The 19383-nt window shown below is 43.2% G+C and overlaps 1 protein-coding gene across 3 annotated transcripts in view; it reads right to left on the bottom strand.

Moving 5' to 3' along the window:
- COPG1 (COPI coat complex subunit gamma 1) overlaps nucleotides 1–19383 on the bottom strand; it is a 37017-nt gene that overhangs the window by 9553 nt on the left and 8081 nt on the right. Inside the window, exons 12-24 of one of the 3 annotated variants that reach the window (XM_036244027.1) lie at nucleotides 19117–19305; nucleotides 18208–18303; nucleotides 13908–14151; nucleotides 13037–13156; nucleotides 12861–12936; nucleotides 11211–11314; nucleotides 10638–10763; nucleotides 10283–10351; nucleotides 6890–7032; nucleotides 6357–6528; nucleotides 5576–5673; nucleotides 3329–3467; nucleotides 2953–3051 (exon numbers count right to left, since the gene is read on the bottom strand). In XM_036244027.1, the coding sequence (XP_036099920.1) occupies nucleotides 2953–3051; nucleotides 3329–3467; nucleotides 5576–5673; nucleotides 6357–6528; nucleotides 6890–7032; nucleotides 10283–10351; nucleotides 10638–10763; nucleotides 11211–11314; nucleotides 12861–12936; nucleotides 13037–13156; nucleotides 13908–14151; nucleotides 18208–18303; nucleotides 19117–19305 (1675 nt within the window). Of the gene's footprint in view, nucleotides 1–2952; nucleotides 3052–3328; nucleotides 3468–5575; nucleotides 5674–6356; nucleotides 6529–6889; nucleotides 7033–10282; nucleotides 10352–10637; nucleotides 10764–11210; nucleotides 11315–12860; nucleotides 12937–13036; nucleotides 13157–13907; nucleotides 14152–18207; nucleotides 18304–19116; nucleotides 19306–19383 lie in introns of those variants that run through there. The other 2 variants (XM_036244029.1, XR_004957005.1) reach the window with 2 other exon arrangements.

Here is a 19383-nt window from a genome sequence, read left to right as displayed (position 1 = left end):
CACTGTCCAATGGACTGAGAGGTTCCGGTTCCATTACTGGTCAGGGCACTTGCCCAGGTTGTGGTCTCAATCCCCAGTAGGGGGTGTGCAGGAGGCGCAGATCGATGTTTCTCTCTTTCTCTTCCTCTCTCTCTAAAAAATCAATAAAAACGTTAAGCTGACATTGAGCTGAATGGAAGTCCTACAACAACGAAATTAAAGCAGCAGCCACACTGAGACTGGTAGGAGGGGTGGAAGTATGATGGGCTGGTCCCACACCCACGTGACGGATAAAAATCAGGAGGTACATCTCGGTTGGGAAGGTCCTCCCTGAGGAGTGAGGGGTCTGCATCCCACACCAGGCACCCAACTCAGGGTTCCAGTGCCAGGAAGAGAAGTCTCCATAACTTCTGGCTCTAAAAACCAGCAGGAACTGTGGCTGAGCGAGGCTGAGGCTGCTGAAGCCCCAGGCAACTCCTCTTAAAGGGCCTGTGCACAGACTTACTCAGAGCAGCTTCTTCTGAGCTCTAGCATGGAGGGGAGGCAGCTTGAAAGGCATACGGGGAAGAACTGAGTTGTTTGGCATTGGGGCGAGGACTGGAGAGGCACCTTTCTCCTGGACAGGTGTGCTGGGGGAGGCCATTGTTCCTTTAGTGAGCCCTTCCCTCACAGGGCAGTCAGATGGGTGCCTATCTGGGACTCTAGCAACCTGGCTCATACTGTTTGCCCTGCCCTAGTGATTCCCTGAGGCCCTGCCCCCACGCAACTTTCTGGCCCACCCAAGCTGTTTCCAGTGGCTTTACCAAAGGATTGGCCTATTTTGACTCCTGTTTCAGATTTTTCTAAATTCTCTCAAACAAGCAGCATCTGGCCACAGTGAGCTCCATACCTCTCGCTATGTGGCCCCAGGCCTGGCACTAGAAGCAGCCCGCCTTAGTTCACAACTTGGCTTCACCTGGGCACCTCAAGTCCAGCACCAGAAGCAGCTATCGGCAAATCACTTTGTAGCTTCTGCCTGGTGGCCCCAGGTAGAACACAGGCACAGAATGGCCTTGCCCTGGAGCCAGCACACCCAGTGGACAGCTTCAGACCACGTCGAAGCATCACCACTCAATCACCTCCACAAGTGACACACTCAGGAATGGACTCAGGGGGTATCATAGCACTGCTGAAATAAGTCTTACTCTGTGTGGTGGGCCCCTGCACAGCTGATTCTCCAAGGCAGTCAGAGGTCGGTGGTTAGTAGGCATAGCCAGTCCTTGCAGCTGACCAGCCTGAGTAAGCCCTCCCATTGACATGCCAACAGCAATCAAGACTCAATTACAACAGAAGGGTGTAAAGTCCACATGAGGGGTGCACCTCCAGGGTCCAGCTGGGTGATCAGGGAGGCTGTGCCACTGGACCCTACAGGACACCTACCACAACAGGCCATCCTAGGAAGCATAGGAGACATAGCAACTCTACCTAATACATAGAAACAAACATAGAAAGGCAGCCAAAATGAGGAGACCAAGAAACACATCCCAAATGAAAGAACAGAACAAAACTCCATGAAAAGAACTAAATGAAATGGAGATAAGGAATCTAACAGATGCAGAGTTCAAAACACTGCTTATAAGGATGCTCAATGAACTTAGTGAAGGCCGCAAGAGCATAATAAAGAACCAGTCAGAAATAAAGGATGTACTAACTGAAATAAAGAATAATTTACAGGGAATTAATAATAGAGTAGGTGAGGCCAAGGAGCAAACCATCGATTTGAAATATAAGCAAAAAACACCCAATTAGAACAGCAAAAAGAAAAAAGAATCCAAAAAAATTAGGATAGTATAAGGAGGCTGTGGGACAACTTCAAATGTACCAATATTTGCATCATGGGAGTGCCAGAAGAAGAAGAGAGAGGGCAAGAAATCGAAAACCTATTTTAAACAATAATGACAGAAAACTTCCCTAACTTGGTGGAGGAAACAGACATACAAGTCCAGGAAGCACAAAGAGTTCCAAACAAGATGAACCCAAAGAGGTCCATACCAAGACATATCCTCATCAAAATATCAAAGGTTCAAGACAAAGAGAGAATCTTAAAAGCACCAAGAGAAAAGCAGTTAGTTACCTACATCGGAGCTCCCATTAGGCTGTCAGCTGATTTCTCAAAAGAAACTTTGCAGGCCAGGAGAGAGTGGCAAGAAATATTTAAAGTGATGAAAAGCAAGGACCTACGACCAAGATTACTCTGTCCTGCAAAGCTATCATTTAGAATCGATGACCATATAAAGTTTCCCAGATAAGAAAAAGTTAAAGGAGTTCATCACCACCAAACCAGTATTATATAAAATGTTGAAGGGTGTTCTTGAAGAAGATAAAAAAATATGAACAATAAAATGGCAATAAATACATATCTATCAACAATTGAATCTACAAACAAAAGGAGCAAGCAGAACAGAAACAGACTCATAGATACAGAGAACTTTTTGTTGGTTGCCAGATGGGAGGGGAGGTGGGTGAAAAGGATGGAGGGATTAAGAAGTACAAATTGGTTGTTAGGCTGATGAATCTCAAAGGAAAGCGGGGGGAGGTGCAGTAGAAAGAGAAAAACCAAAGAACTTATATTCATATATACATAACCAATAGACACAGACAATAGTGTGGGGAAAGCAGGAGGAGGGGGACAGAATTGGGGAGGGTGTCAAGGGGGGGGGAAGAGGGACATCTGTAATACATTCAACAATAAAGGTAAGTTTAAAAATAAAATCAATGGAAGGACATACAGGCTCTGTAATAGTACCAATGGTTGTCCGCTAGAAGGGAACTAGATGACTGGCAGATTTTCACTGCAGGTCTTTTTCACTTCGTGAAATTTCAACACCATGAATTTTGAATCCCTGTGTTCCCAGTGAGAGCCAGCAGCCCAGGATGCAGTAGTATCTAGGCTACAAGCTACCCAGGCCCTTCCCAACTGGAAATGCTGCTTACCGGCCAGGAGTAATGTGTGGGTGTTCTTGTTATCTGGTACTTTGTCTGACCTCTCACAAGGGTGCATTCCCAGGAATTTCACAATATTTCCCACAGCCTCTATAAGGGAGAAATCCTAGTATCAGTAGGACACGTATCTTTTTTTAAAAAATGTCACTTTCAATTAGTTTACAATCAATATTATTTTATAATAGTTGAGCCACATAATTTGTCTGCCCTTTGTGTTACCACAACTCCCCCATCCCCTAACACTGCTCTGAAGGACTTTTAATGAAGTGGCATCTGAAGTATGTGCTACAGACATGGCCCTGGATCCTAGCAGGGCAGCGGCAGGGAGCAAATATGAGGAGCACTTCACAGTAGCCAAGGATTTTACCTTCAAGTGTCTTGGTAGTAGACAAGGTGAACGTTTCCTCCTTCTCAAACTCATCTCCTACCTCATCCCAGGCTGCTTCAAAGTTCAGCTTCATGACCTTTTGGATGTGATCAGCTATAGTGACTTCCAGATCTTCCAGCTGGGGAGGTGGGGATTAAAAGTTAGGTACATACCTCTAGTGGAGAAAGTTCCACACACCTCTGGGCCTCTGCTCTGAACTCACTACTCACCTCTTCCTGCAACACATTGAGGAGTTACTTCCTAGGTGCTGAACACTGTGCTAGGCTCTGGGGATACACAGCAACTTGACCGAATATCTGTCCTGAAGGTGCTCACAGCAAAGTAGTCCTTTAGAAATGCCCTGACCCAAGTATTCACCTGAGGGTGTTAGCTGCAAGATCACATCCCTTCTGAGTTCTGCCTAGAATCAGTGCCTCAAGGATCCAGGGACTGTACAGAAAACTCAGAGGTCTGACTCCTATGGCTCTGTCACTTCTATGATTCAGTAGGTCCTTCCCTTTACCTCAGCTATGTCCTCTGGGCTTGACATATATTGATCCACACCCCCATCTTAGCTGTGTCCTCCCTGAACATGACACATAATTACACCCCTCACCTTGGACAAAGTGTACATAAAGATTTCCCATTCAAGGCCCTGGCCATTTTGGCTTAGCGGTTGGAGCATTAGCCTGTGGACCAGAGTCCTGGGTTCGGTTCCCGCTGGGGGCACATACCAAAAAAAAAAAAAGATTTCCCATTCATTCACCCAACAGATCTTCACTGAGCCCCTACTCTTGCAGAGGTTTAAGGTGTGCATAAGTAGGATTCAGCTCCTAAAATAAAAGCAATGCCTCAGTCCCAGCTCTCCCAAAGAGTTCACTTGAGTCATTGCTGGCTCAGGAAAGGCCCTTCCTCAACAATGGTTCTAGGATGACACAACACAACAGTGACATCAGTTGTAGTCCAATGGCTGGCCCTCCAGTTATAAGGAGCTCCATCACCAAACAGCATCATGGTCTACACTCAGGTGGCACTCACCCACTGCTCCATGGTCAAATCCCAGAATGATTCCATGCAATCTCATAAAGGTAGAATGGGAAGGGCTGTTTCAGCATATGAAAGGACTGGCTAGCAGATAAAAACTCATCTAATTTCTCTAGAAAGCAATTTGACAATATGGATCAAAAATTTTTATTTATTTATTTTTATTCTCACCCAAGGACATTTTGCATTTATCTTCAGATAGAGTGGGAGGGAGAGAGGAAAGGAGAGAGAGAAACATCAATGCAAGCGACACACATCAACGGGTTGCCACCCACACGACCCCAACCGAGGCCGGGGACAAATTGCAACTGAGGTACATGCCCTTAGTAGGAATTGAACCCGGGTCTCTCTGGTCCGTGGGCCAACACTCTAACTTTTGAGCCAAACTGGCCAGGGCTGAGTTAAAAATGTTTTAAAATCATGTTTACCCTTTGACCCAACTATTCTATTTCCAGAAATCTACCCTAAGGAAATAATCTGCACATTTGTACCCAAGGGGATGTTTATTTATTTAAATCCTCACCCAAGGATATTTTTCCATTTATCTTCAGATAGAGTGGGAGGGTGAGTGGGGGGGAGAGAGAAAGAGAAACATTGATGTGAGAGAGACACATCGACTGGTTGCCTCCTGCACGACCCTGACCAGGGCGGGAGACCAAACCACAACCAAGGTACATACCCTTGACTAGAATCCAACCCGTGACTCTTTGGTCCACAGGATGATGTTCTAACCACTGAGCAAAACCGACCAGGGCCAAAGGGATGTTTAATGAGCATTTATAAACAGTAATGATGTGAAATCCCAAGGGTCCAACATTAAAGGAATCAAGTGAGTAATCATAAACTATATAAGAATATTTTAAAGTCATTAAAATTGTGTTTATGAAGTATTTGTAATGGCATGGGAAAATACTCTATGGCTTTAAGTGACAACAGCAAGATTTATAATGTACAGAATAACCTCAATTATATAACTCTCTCCACACCCCAAAATAACTCCCAAGAACTATGGATAATGTTTGTTTACACTTTGTTTTTATATTTCTCAAGGTTTCTTTTTACATATGATCAAACATTTTTTTCAAGTTAAAAACAGTAAAGCTAAAACAGCAAGAAAATGCTCCAAGTCTGGTTGTCAGCTTCTGGAGGGAGTTATTCTCAGCTTCAGGCATAAAACTGAGCCTCCAGACACCAGCTCCTTACCACATATTCATCCTCATAGCCTTCATCATCAGTCTCCCCAGTTGTGGGGTCACAGTCCTTGACAGTGAACTTCATCATGCAGCTGAACGTGCAAGCCACTATGAGAAAGAAAGGCTGGGTGGTCAGAATGTCCATAGGCACTACAGGGGATGAGCTCCTTGATAGGGCAGGTGGCCACAGCCAGCTCTCTAGGCCTTTCCCATGTTATCAGCAGTGGTAACATGCCATCCCAACCCCACAAATCTGGGCAGAAGGCACCACTCTGTTGAAGGATAGGAGAGTTAAGTCATGAGCCTGAGGAGTCCCCTTGTGGGGAAGGAAGAAGAGAAAAGCAGGATGGCTATGTCCACGTAACAGTAATGGGCCCACTGTCAGAGGCCTGGAAAAAGAAACTGGTGGTTTCCCTGGGAGGAGTATTTTTGAGATATTTTAAGTGCTTATGCCTGTCTTTGTATTCTCTCGTGGTATAATAAAAGGATGCTGGTTTGAGGACCAGATAGACCTGGGTTTGATCTCTTACCAGTTATTTGAATTTAGACAAGCCATTTAACCCAAGTCTCAGTTTACTCATCTAGGAATAGGTATGGCAGTACATATCCCCATAGGTCTTCCATGAGGAGGAAGTGAAAAGTACCCAGACTTAGCCATTCTTTTTCTCAAGACTGAAATCAAGGAGCTGAAGCTCTAATAAGAGATAAATGGCTGGTACATAAGCTGCCCACCCCATTCCGATCCTGACGGCTACCGTGAGACCAGGTTGGTATCTAGGATAGGGGCTCACCAGCTGTGGGGTCTTCCTTGGGCAGTGCCACCAGCGTGTAGCAGGTCCCAGGCTGGTTGTAGGGTAGGCTCCAGGCAGGCACATAACAGAGTACCTCATAGCTCTCAGTGGGCTCCATCTGCACTGTGACATTCTCCAAAGTCTGGTCGTTGAGTGTGTTTGTACAGTCAAACTGGACCGGGGGTGGGAGGGTGGGGTAAGGTTACTTAGACACTGCTCTTAGATATGGCTCTAGGTCTAAGCCCTGTTGCAGTGGAAAAGCCAGGAGATTCTACTTCTTATTCTGTGGGCCAAGCTGACTCCCATCCCAGTCACCCTGCTCCAGTTCCATGTCTTCATGCTGACACTAAGGAGCCAGAAAGGTCCAGGGTCAAGGGTACAATAGACATACCAGCTAGTGATGACCAAGTCATCAAGCTGTGCTCACAACCAATTCAGCATAGGAGAAGCCATTACCCTATAGGACCCATCAGATCTTGGACCACTCCCTGGTCCTAGGAGACTTCAGCAGGACCTCAGGCCTCCCTGCTTACCTGGAACACCATGTGGTCAGTGAAGGTGTGTTTGGTGCAGTGGATGACATACTCTGTTTCAGACTCAGTGAGGGCCACAGGCTCAGGCGAGGACTTGAAGAGGGGCCCCAACCCATTGAACTCTGGCACTGCTGCCAACTGCTCTGAAAAACACAGGCCACACATTTACTCAGCTTCTCAATTCTCAGATCAACTTGGTTTTTAATAAATGCTCATGCCCAATTCTTAAGGTCTTTCATCCTACTGAGATGGGTGGATATGTATACACAACTATTTACTATTTCCTAAATATACTGATAAATTTTCTCATCTCCCTAACTTTGTTCAAGTTGTGTCACCCACTATGAATACTCTCCTCCCTTCAGTACCACAAAAGACCTCAGAAGCAACAAAATGATTGGAAGACCTCAATGTTCTAGGCATAATCCATTTGGAGAACCCCCCTCAAATTTAGAAGCTCAGCAAAGATTATTAAAAGAACATGAAAGGAAAATATTAACAGCATTAGATGAATACTGTTAGAGCTACAGAATTTGGTCCTATACATTTGTCAGTTAAGACAAATGGCCATTAAAAAGTGTTTCATTGTGCACCTGCCACTAATATTGTATGTTAACTATAACTGAAAAATATATTTAAAAAAAGAGAAAGCGAGAGAGATGGTTCAGATTCAGCGTGTTACAGAAAACCCATCTTAGTGTGACCTATAGGTATCTGGTAAAGTCTAGTCCTACGGACCCTCAGTCAGGCCTGTCCAGGTGAAATGAGGCATCTGGCAGCTGCCTGTACATGGTGTCCACCTATGATGGCTAAAGCTGCTGCTCTCATCCCTATTCTACAGCAGGGGCAGGATTCCTCAAACCATGGCCGTGGATAATCTATATCAGAATTATCTGTGGGTGGGGACTAGTTAAAAGCTCTGATTTCTGGACCCATCTCAAATATGCTTTATCAGAATCTCTGGGTTTGGGACCCAGGAATATGAATGTCTAACAAGTTCCTCCTACTGATATTTGAAGACTACTGTTCTTAAGACTTTCAACTTGTCTTCCCAAGTAAATTAAACTCCTTAGGGACAGGAATTATACCAAGGCCAGGAACCTGCTATTTTTCCCTTTACTTAGTAGGTACTCAATTCATATTTCAGGGATAGAGACAGAAAGTAGGCATTATTGTTATTATTTTGCTTTCCTCCTCACCAGAAAGAGCCTACCTGATTGCTTCAGCCCTCTGTAGCAATGAAGGACCTGCATCTAATCAATATGCAGGCAATAGGACCCAGCCCACTGCTGGAACCTGACTGTGGTGTATAGGAATAAGCCTTACTAGATCCCCATAAAGAGCCAGCCTACATATTAGGAAGACCTTTTAGGCTACCATGATCATCAGCCATGAGCATGTTTTTCTATGGGAATTCATTTCACTGGGCCTCAAGTTTCTAGACCTGACACTTACTACCTAGGGGATTTTGCTACTAGCTATCAGTTAATGCTTCTGAGTTTCAGAGTCTTCATCAATAAAACAGATATAATAATCGTTCTCACAGGGTTGTTGGGAAGAAAAATGAGGCAATCAGTATCAAGATCTAGCAAAGTTCCTGGAACATGTGATTGATAAATGTTAGGTTTTATAAGATTGTTTAAAATGAAATTGATAACCTCTCTAAGAGGCTTAGAAGGAATCTTTCTTGGAAGGTGTGGCAAAATGATCGCCCCCAAGATATTAACATGCTAATTCCCAAAACCCGTGAATGTTTTGTCACATGGTAAAAGGGACTTTGCAGATAAAACTATGTTGGATCTTGAGATGGGGAGATTATTCTGGATTACATGGGTGGGCCCAAATGTAATCACAAAGGTCGTTATGAGGCTATACTGCTGACTTTGAAGATGGAGGAAGGAATGTAGGAAGCCTCCAGAAAGTAGAAACGTCAAGGAAATAATTTTCCCCTAGAGCATCCAGAGGGAGCTCAGCACCACCAACACAAAACCCATTTTGGACTTCTAACCTTAGAACTGTATGATAATAAATGTGTTGTGTTAAGCCACCAAAACTGTGGTAATTTGTGACAGCAGCATGAGGAAACTAATACAGAAGAAAAAGTTTCAGGCTAAGAGTTATCCCAGCCCTGGTGGGGTGGTTCAGTTGGTTGGAGCATTGTCTTGTATACCAAAAGGTGGCAAGTTTGATTCTGGTCACAGTATATTCCTGGGTTGCAGGTTTCAATCCTACTTTGGGCATTTATGGGAGGCAACTGATCGATGTTTCTCTCTCACATTAAGGTTACTCTTTCTCTCTTCCCTCCTCTCTAAAAAATAAATAAATAAATAAAAACATATCCTTGGGTGAGGATTTAAAAAAAAAAAAAAGTGATCCCAGTTAGCTTAGCATCCTAGTTTTCCTAAATCTGAAAGGCAACATGATGACAGGAGGCAGGATTCTTCAATGTAATGGAAAAGGGGGGAATTTAATTCAGTTAAACAATAACTGGGCCTACTCTGAGGAAAAAAGGCATTGTGCTAAATGCTATGAAAGAAAAAATAAAAGAACATGTGAACAACCACAAAGAGAAGACAGAAGAGTTGTAATAGAAGTGATCAGAAGGAAGAGCTTAGGAGATCAGGGAGAGCTTCACAAAGGAAGAGGGCTATGTGCTAGTTCTTTTTTTTATCCTCACCCGAGGACACTTTTCCATTTTTTGTTCAGGTAGAGTGGGAGGGAGAGAGAGGAACAAAGAGAGAGAGAGAAACATCGACGTGAAAGGAGTTACGCGCCCTTAGTGGGAACCGAACCTGGGTCTCTCGGGACTGCAGGCCGATGCTCTAACCGCTGAGACAAACTGGCCAGGGCTATGTGCTAGTTCTTAAAGGTAAGAATTCAATAGATAAAATGGTCAATTAGATACACAGCCTTGCCCTTTAGAAGTGCAAGACCAGAGAAATAGATAAATACTTAAACAAAATGTTACAATACAATGTAGAGTGAACACATCTAGAACCCAAGAAAACGTACCTATGTCTTTGGACACTGACTGTGCAATCAAACATACTGAACTGGCCTGGGTTCCAGAGGTTTGAGCCTTCAGAACCAATGCTGAGAGGCAGCTCTGAGCTAGTTTTATTTAGATCTTAATTCCAGCCCTTTCATTTTCTTGCTGTGCAACCTTGGGCAAATTATTCTCTCTGAACTTTCAATTCCTCAGATTCCAAATGGACCTAATACCCTCCACACAAGGATCAAACGTACTGTCTAAAGTGCTCTCAGAGCCCAGAATTCAGGACAAACCCAATAAACAACAATTCTTACTCTGAATTCCCCTGAGGAGAGCAACTATTCCAAAGATGAGGAGACTGAGCCCTGCTCCTAAGAGCCCCATCAAGTCCTGTTACTCACCCTGGAAGATCTCCTGCCGGGTAGCTGCCACTTTCTCAGGCTGCTTAGCTGCTGTGATGGGGGTGCTTTCTGCAGGAGAAAATATACATGGTGATCGACAACTTTACTAATGGGGCAGTATGGTGTTGAGCACAGTGCTGTTATTTAAGGATTATAATGTTCTGAGAGTGTTTAGTATACATATAATAAGGAGAGCAAGTATTTGTGTGTGCAGCCAGAGACTAAAAGGATTATTCATTTCTCCCAGTACAACTCCATCCATCCTGATTAAGTTTAGTGGCTTCACAGTTAATGCAGACCCTCCAATGGAGGCCTGAACCTGAGGATCTCTGAAAGGAGTATAGGTGTTACTTACCTGTTCTTTGCTCTGCCATGGGTGTGGTGGCGAGAGGCACAGACTTGAGGTCAAAAGGTTTTTCTGATGGTTCTAGAGTATACTGCTGTAGAGCCCTCTCCAAACCAGGGATGGACACAGTCAATCCTAGAGACCAGTGGGAGAGAGATCACTCTGCTTGGAACACATGACAGAATGAGCACCAGGAATCCCCCATGGAAAACTGAGGCCCTGGGGTCTAGGTTGTATGACCCTGAGAAAGCCACTTAACTCTCTACTTCCTCATCCAAATCCTCCTTGATATGATTGCTGTGGGGAATAAACATACATACAGGAATGACTGATAAAGACTAAAGCACCATGCAAAGAAGAGTTTTTTTTTTAATGACTAGTGTTTCAATTCACTGGGCTATTTCCACTGATACTAGTATGATCCACTTGACCTGAGGTCTCCTGGGTCACAGGGATGCCATGAAGTTGCTGTGAAAATCCAGGAAAGAACATCTTGTCTCAGATTACCTCTGCCCAGCCCCAGAGTGATAAGAAGGGTCACAGATCTGGTAGGGGGTCAAAGACAGACAGGGAAAAGCTCACCATTTAGAATATAGCCTGCATTGAGGGCCTTCTGCTTCTGCTCCAGGACATTGAGATAGAAGGTGGCTCGGTCCCTGACTTCATTGTCATCATCCATCACACACCTGCAGCCAGAACACAAGGTACTTCTGACTGGGGCCCCACCGAGATGACAGGAGGAATCCTGCAGGACTTCATCAAAGAGTGGTGAGAGAAAGTTCATCTCTTAAAGCTCTGAAAGCACAGTCCCTAGATGTGTTTTCCAGCCATCAAACCCACAAGACTCTAACTAATTAACAGGAGGTGACCATATTCCTATTTTCTGGATCTTCTCCCTAAAGCCCATCCAGTGAGGGAGGCAATCAATCTCCTGTATCCAACAGTGTATGTCCAAAAAAAAAAAAAAAATTAATATGACCTTGCAATTTCACTCCTAGTTATATCCTCAAAAAAACAGAAAACATATGTCCACACAAAAATCTGTATAGGAATGTTTACAGTAGCTTATTCACAAGAGCCCAAAAGTAGAAACAACTCAAATGTCCATGAACTGATGAATAAATAAAATGTGGTATAGCTATACAATAAAATATTATTAGTCAATAAAAAGGAATGAAGTATTGGTACATATAGCAACACGGATGAACCTTGAAAACATTTTGAAGGAGCCATACACACAAAAGGCCACAAATTGTATGATGGCATTTATATGAAATATCCAGAATAGGCAAATCCATAGAGATAGAAGATAGAGTAGGCCCTGGCTGGTCTGGCTCAGTGGTTACAGCGTTGGCCTGAGCACCAAAGAGTTGTGGGTTCGATTCCAGTCAAGGGGCATGTACCTGGTTGCAGTTCGGTCCCCAGCCCTGATTGAGGTCGCATGGGAGAAACCAGTTGATGTCTCTCTTACACTGATGTTACTTTCTCTCTTTCTCCCCCTCCCACTCTGACTAAAGATAACTGTAAATGGAAAAATATCCTCAGGTGAGAATTAAAAAAGAGCCCTGGCCGGTTTGGCTCAGTGATTAGAGCGTCGGCCTGAGGACCAGAGAGTCCCGGGTTCGGTTCCCGCTATGGGCACGTACCTTGGTTGCAGTTTGTCCCCGGCCCTGGTTGGGGTCGTGTGGGTGGGAGCCACTCGATATGTCTCTCTCACATCGATGTTTCTCTCTCTCTCTTTCTTCCTCTCTCCCTCCTGCTCTATCTGAAGATAAATGCAAAAATGTCCTCGGGTGAGGATAAAAAAAAAAGAAAGTAGATTAGTGGTTGTCTATGGCTGGTGATGGTGGGGTGTTAAGGAAAGTGGAGACTGACCACTAATACATAGAGGATTTATTTGGGGGGAGATAAAAATCTTTTAAACTTAGATTGTGGTGATGGCTTTACAACTCTGTGAATAAAAACCATCATATTATATATTTTAAATGGGTGAATTGTAAGGTTCACAAATTATATCTCAAAGTTCTTTTTTTCATTTTTTAAATTCAAAGGAACAATGTCACATCTGGGGCATTTTTGTATATTGCTTTTCATGCCCTTCTATTTCCCCCCTACAATCCATAGTTGTATAATTCACTTCCCCTCCCCTTTATAGTTAAAAAGAGACAAAGGAAAGTTGCCTGATCCTGAGGGGACTCTGACATCCATCAGGGCCCTCAGGCATAGACTAACCTCTTCAGCAACACCAAGATACTGGGTAACATCTCTTCATTCTGGGCTCCAAACTTGGCTAGAGCACTCACAGCACCTGTGTTTATGAAGCACAGAAGATATATCTGACACACCAGAGCCTAAGCAACAAGTGGCTCTAGGTGGATCTTGACACCACCCAGCCTTGACTTCCTCACCTATTTCATAGAGAAGGCTGCCCCAATTTGGGTTCCAGCAGCCATTTTCAGCATTAACTATGGTGAGGCCCCAGGATCTGGCCACAATGTCAGGGTTCTCAGCTTCTGTATCCAAATGGCCTCAATTCACAGTTAAGTGTTAGATTAACATCAATGAGAAAATGAACTATTATTTTAAGATTATCAACTGCTGAAAGAGGAAAATCTATCCAGTGAATATAAGAAGAAAGAACAGCAAATTAAAAATAAAATTAATACAGTGGTTGCACAATAAGTTGCACACTCATTTAAAAGAGTGAATTTTATGGTATGTGAATTATATCTCAAAGCTATTGTTAAAGAAATAAAGAAATAAAGCCCTGGCCAGTTTGGCTCAGCAGTAAGAGCATCGGTCCAAGGACCCAAGGGTCTCGGGTTTGATTCCTGGTCAAGGGCATGTACCTGGGTTGCAGATTAAATCCCAGGGCCCCATCAGGGTCATGTAGGAGGGCAACCAATTGATGTGTCTCTCTCAGATCAACATTTCTCCCTCTCTCCCTCTTTCCCTCACTCCCTTCCACTCTATCTAAAAATCAATGGAAAAACATCCTCAGGTGAGGATTAACCAAAAAAAAAGTCCATGAAAAAAAAAGAAAGTTAAACACTAATATAAAGTGAAAAAAAAATCAATAAAACAAATAGAGAGGTTAAGAACCATTCAACTAGATGATCTCTAAGCATTCTAAGGTCCTTCTACTATTTTATTAAAAACTGAGCTTGTAAGGCAAGACCCACCAAGTGCCCTATCCTTATTGAAGGATAAGGCCTCTTTGCCAGGGGAGTCTACTTAAGAACAAGCTAAGAACCCACTTCAACCCTGGCTCAGACCCACCTGCTCGGACTTCCTCATGCTCCAAGACCACTCGGTTATAGATAAAGCGAATGTACTTGGAAGGATTGTTGGTCTTGGGTCCCTCCTGGCCCAGAAGATGCAGGATGCGGGTGGCCAACACAGTGAATTCGCAGTCCTCAATGAATTCGCATAGGTGTGACAGTCCTGTCTCCTTGCTCTCTGAGTTCTCCTCAATGATGCTGATGATGCAGTCCACAATGGCCCGCTTATACTCAAAGCCACCCTGTAGTGGGAGGGATCAAGCTGAACAAGAAGGCTGCTTACTCCAGAATGAGCTGTGAGGCTCAGAGCCTAACTAGGACCAAAAACAATGGTCCAAACACAGAACCTGGAGACAAGGGACTTGGCTCTCTGTACTCAATTTCCTTTTTGTGTAAAACAAAAGACCTGGACAGAATGTTTGCTGGGGTCTTTCCAGTTTGAATAGTATTTGGTTAATAGAAACATTTTGTGTCTTATTTTCTTCATAACTCTGAGATAAAGGGCAAAATGGGTGATACAAATGCTATGGCAAACAGTATTCTCACTGCTACAACATTTAAGGCAAGAGAAACAAAGGAAAAAATGAACACATGGGACTACATCAAACTCAAAAGCTTCTGCACAGCAAAAGAAACAAACAACAATCAAAATGGAAAGGGAACCCACTATATGAGAGAGCATAACTGCCAATGATACATCAGATAAGGGGTTCATTTCCAAAATATACAGAGTACTAATACAACTCAACAAAAGGAAGACAAAGAATCCAATTGAAAATGGGTAGAGGATCTAGAGGCACCTCTCCAAACAGGACATACAAACGGCCAAGAGACATATGAAAAAATGCTCAACATCACTAATCATCACAGAGATGCAAATGAAAACAACCATGAGGTATCACCTCACACCTGTCAGAATGGCTGCCATCAACAAATCATCAAACAACAAGTGCTGAAGAGGGTGTGGAGAAAAGGAGACTAGTACACTGTTGGTGGGAATGCAGACTGGTGCAACCACTATGGAAAACAATATGGTGTTACCTCAAAAAGTTAAAAAAAATTGAATTGCCATTTAACCCAGTGATCCCACTTCTAGTAATATACCCTAAGAAGCCTGAATCACCAATCAGAAAGAATATACATATAACCCTATGTTCATAGCAGCACTATTTACAATCACTAATATCTGGAAACAGCCCAAGTGTCTATCAATAGATGAGTGGATAAAAAAGCTGTGGTACATACACACAATGGAATACTATGCAGCTGTAAGAAAAAAGATCTCTTATTCTGAGATGACATAGAGGGACCTGGGGAGTATTATCCTAAGCAAAACAAGCCAATCAGAGAAAGACGAATATCACATGATCTCACTTATTTGTGGAATATAATGAACAAAACAAACTGATGAACAAAATAGACCCAGAGACACAGAAGTAGGGTATAGACTGACAAATCTCAGAAGAGAGGGTGGGGAGTAATGGCAGCCATTCTGACAAGTGTGAGGTGATACCTCATGGTCGTTTTAATTTGCATCTCTACAGATAAATCACAGAACTTATATGCATGTATGTGTAACCAATGGACATAAACAACAATGCTGGGGACAGGGTGGGGGGGTGGATCCAGAGGAGGGTGTCAATGGGGGAAAAAGGAGAAACATCTGTAACAAAAATAAATTAATAAAAAATTTTTAAAAAATCAACAACTGACTTGCCATATAATTCCAGGTCCACTTCTGGGTATGTACCCCAAAAAATTGAAAGCAGAGTCCTGAAGAGTTGGTATACCCATGTTCATAGCAGCATTATTCACAATAGTCAAGAGGTGGAAGCAACCCAGGTGTTCACTGACAGATGACTGGATAAACAAAATGTGGTCTATATATACAGTGGAATATACAGTCTTAAAAAGGAAGAAAATTCTAGCCATGGATAGAATTCTTGGCTGGGTAGCATCATCCCAATATGCCAAGGTTGAGGGTTGGATCCCCAGTCAGGGCATATACAAGAATCAACCAATGAATGCATAAATAAGTAGAACAACAAATCAATGTTTTTCTCTCTCCCTCTCCCTCTCTCTCAAATTAATAAACTGAAAAAAACAAAAGAGATATGTCTTAAAAAAAATAAGAAAGAAATAAAGAAAGGATAACTCTGACATATTCTACATACAATGTTGTATAACCTTGAGGACATTATGCTCAATGAAATAAGCCAGTCATAAAATGACAAATATTGCTTGATTCCACTTATATGAAGTCAAATTCATAGAGATAGAAAACAGAATGGTGGTTGCCAGGGGCTGGGTCGTGAAAGATGGGGAATTGGTGTTTAATGGGCACAGAGTTTCAGATTTGCAAGATGAAAAAGAGATGTTGCACTACATTTTGAATATATTTATTACTGATCTATACATTTAGAAATGGTTAAGATGGTAAATTTTGTCATGCATGTTTTACCACAATTTATAAAAAAAAAAAATGACAGAATAGGCCCAGCTGGTGTGGCTCAGTGGTTGAGCATTGACCCATGCACCAAGAGGTCAATGGTTCAGTTCCCGGTGGGGGCACATGCCCTGGTTGTGGGCCAAATCCCCAGTGAGGGGTATGCAGGTGGCCAATCAATGTTCTCTCTCATTGATGTTTCTATCTCTCTCTCCCACTCCCTTCCTTTCTCTCTAAAATCCATAAAGTTGAAAAAAAGAAAGGCAGAACAGGGCAGTGGAGAGTCACAAGTTCCTCGATCAAATCTATGCTCTTCTACTTACAGACTTCAATGACAAAGGTGGCAAATGAGATGCCTTTGGTGCCAGGCATGTAACCTGTAACACAAAGCTGACTAAATGGGAATGGTGGAGCAAAGGACAGTGCCTGTCCCATCTAAAGAAGGAAATCACCACTCAGCCTAGTTTTGCGAGATCTGGCAAGTTTTACAGGAGAAACTGAAAATCTGTTTTGGTGGTGGTGGTGGTAGTGTTTTCCTGATTTTTTGATAATGGCTACTAACCAGAAATGTTTAAAACTTTATATAATCTAAGTAAAACTTATCTGTAAATCTGGCCCCTGTTCTCAGATTAGTTTGTTTTATGGCTGTGAGCCACTTTCCTTGCTGAGTCTCACACTCCTTCATAACAGTGTGCTTACCTCACAGGTTATTTTGAAGAATACATAAGATGCATTTGTACATTTTAATAAGGCTGTTATTTGTGTAGGTACACTATAAACCTTCAAGCACTATTTTCATTATCAGTTTTATAGCCAATCAGTCAGCCTGGTGGCCACCAAGTTCAGAGAAAGTACATCAAGGCTCTACTGGCAGCTGCTCTAACACGAGAATGATAAACCTCTCTGCAAAGCTAGAAACAAACCCATTTCTAGAAGACAAGGTCTCAGTGTCTAAGTGCTGCACTCTAATAAGTGATGGTCTTACAATTATATGGAACCATAAATTGTTTTGGGAGAAAAGAAGATCCCAGAGAAAATCATGGGCTTTGAAGTCAGATAGATCTTGGCTCAGACATGTATTGGTCAGGTGACCACAGGCAGATTATTTCACCTCTCTGAGTCTCAAATATCTGATTTTTAAAGGGAGAAAATAATGTCAATGGACAAGGCCTGTTATAAGAATCACAAGACTGTGTATACTGTGTTGCGTCTCCAAAGTGCCAGGACCATTAGCTGAAGGCTCCCTAAGCATTAGTGCTCTCCTCCCTTCCAATATCCTTGGGAACCCCAAAGACACCCAAGGCAATGGTTCTTCTACTGCCTTGGTCCAAGAGCCACTCTGGGGCTAAGGCAAAGGAGCACCAAATATCTGGGGACCAAATCTACTCCACAAACACTATGTTTCTGCTCCTCTGAATTAACCGGTTTTGTTGAGACATTCATGAAAGATGGTGTAAGTGAATCACTAATTCATGTCAGGAAAAAAAAAATAGAACAAATGTCACAATAGTAGCATAGGTTTAATAAGAAACTACACCATGGAGTTCCTGGAATGGTAGAGAATATTTCTATACCAGCTACCAATACAAAATAAGTTTTTCCATTATCTGCACAAACATTGCCTCAGGGCATCTACTGTATCTTTAAAGTCAGGGTACTATGTCATTATAATTATTACTGTAATTACTAGTAATTATTACATGTTTATTTGCTGGTTCATGAGTTTAAAGGAGCCAGAAAATCTACCCAGTTAACAGGTTAATCTGGATATACCCAAATTGACATGGAGCCAGCAGCCAAGTTGCTCCAAGCACCAGGAGCCCTGGCATGCCTGCATACCCCCTGTTCTTACCTCTTCCCGCAGCATGGTAAACAGAAAGTTCATGAGGACAGCGTGTTTTCGAGGATACTTCTGACATAGGGCACTGATGGCCTGGACAACCACCACCTGAGTCAAAAAGACATGCATAAGCAGCAGCCTCCCACCACCAGGGTGGAGTTACTTAGTTCACTAAGTGCCAACGAAGTCCTTCCTTATGAACTCCAAATTCTGCTTTGCTACTCAGACCTCAAGGTAAGTCTATGAAACCCCTCTCTATCTCACTTATCCTGATTCTCTTCCTACCACCTCCCATTCCTTTGAGGTTCCCCTCAATTAGCTTTTCTGGATCCTCTTTGGTATTCTATATCCTGTCCCTCTGCTCTCCCTCTCCTCTTTTCTTCTCTCACAATCTCTTCAGCAATCTTATCTCTTCCCATAGTTGTACCTACCTCTTCTATGCCACTGACTCCCGATCTCTGTCTCTTGTCTGAGCTCAGTGTTTCCAAATGTCTACCAGGTAACTCCACGTGTTGCCCACAAACACAATGTCTGCAGTCACCATCATTACCTAACCACTTCCTTCATCCAAAACATAACCTTCTCTCTCCTTCCCCAAACCAATCAATGGCATCACTATCAACCCAAAATGGAACACAGCATCATCTTTGACAACATTTACTCCCTCAGTTTCAAACATCATGCCCTGTCAACTAGCTATACAAAGGAACAATGTAGACAAATACCAGAGGCAAGACTGTGCGCATCTCCCAAGGCCAAACTCTGTGAAGGGTTATGTACTAGCCTTCTCCACTGAATCCTCAAACCTGAACAGTCGTCCCTTAGGTCAATCCTAGCCCAGTGGCTATGGAACATGGAGAAGGGGCACAGAGCATCTTCCTGACTCTGGGGACTGTGGGTGTTCCAAGGTGCCCTGGGTACCTTGAATTCATCTGAGATCTCTGACATAAAAGAGGAGATCTGCTTCATGAGGCGATCAATGCTGCTTTCACTGCCAGTCTTGAGGAGGGTGGTGATGGCCAACGTGGCAATGCTGCGATTTGAATCTGTGACCAGGTTCTCTAGGTCCAGATTACAGGCTGTCACTGCTGATGGATGCTTCATGGCAACCTATTTTGGGAGGAAAGAGTACAGGGACAAGAGATAAAAAATAGAACCTTTGTCATTCTAGTGGATGAGTTTGGCCCA

Source organism: Molossus molossus, unplaced genomic scaffold (assembly GCF_014108415.1).
Source record: "Molossus molossus isolate mMolMol1 unplaced genomic scaffold, mMolMol1.p scaffold_m16_p_6, whole genome shotgun sequence".
In the NCBI taxonomy this organism is placed as follows: Eukaryota; Metazoa; Chordata; class Mammalia; order Chiroptera; family Molossidae; genus Molossus; species Molossus molossus.
Note: the sequence above shows the minus strand (reverse complement) of the source record. Positions and strands in the feature narration are given on the sequence as shown.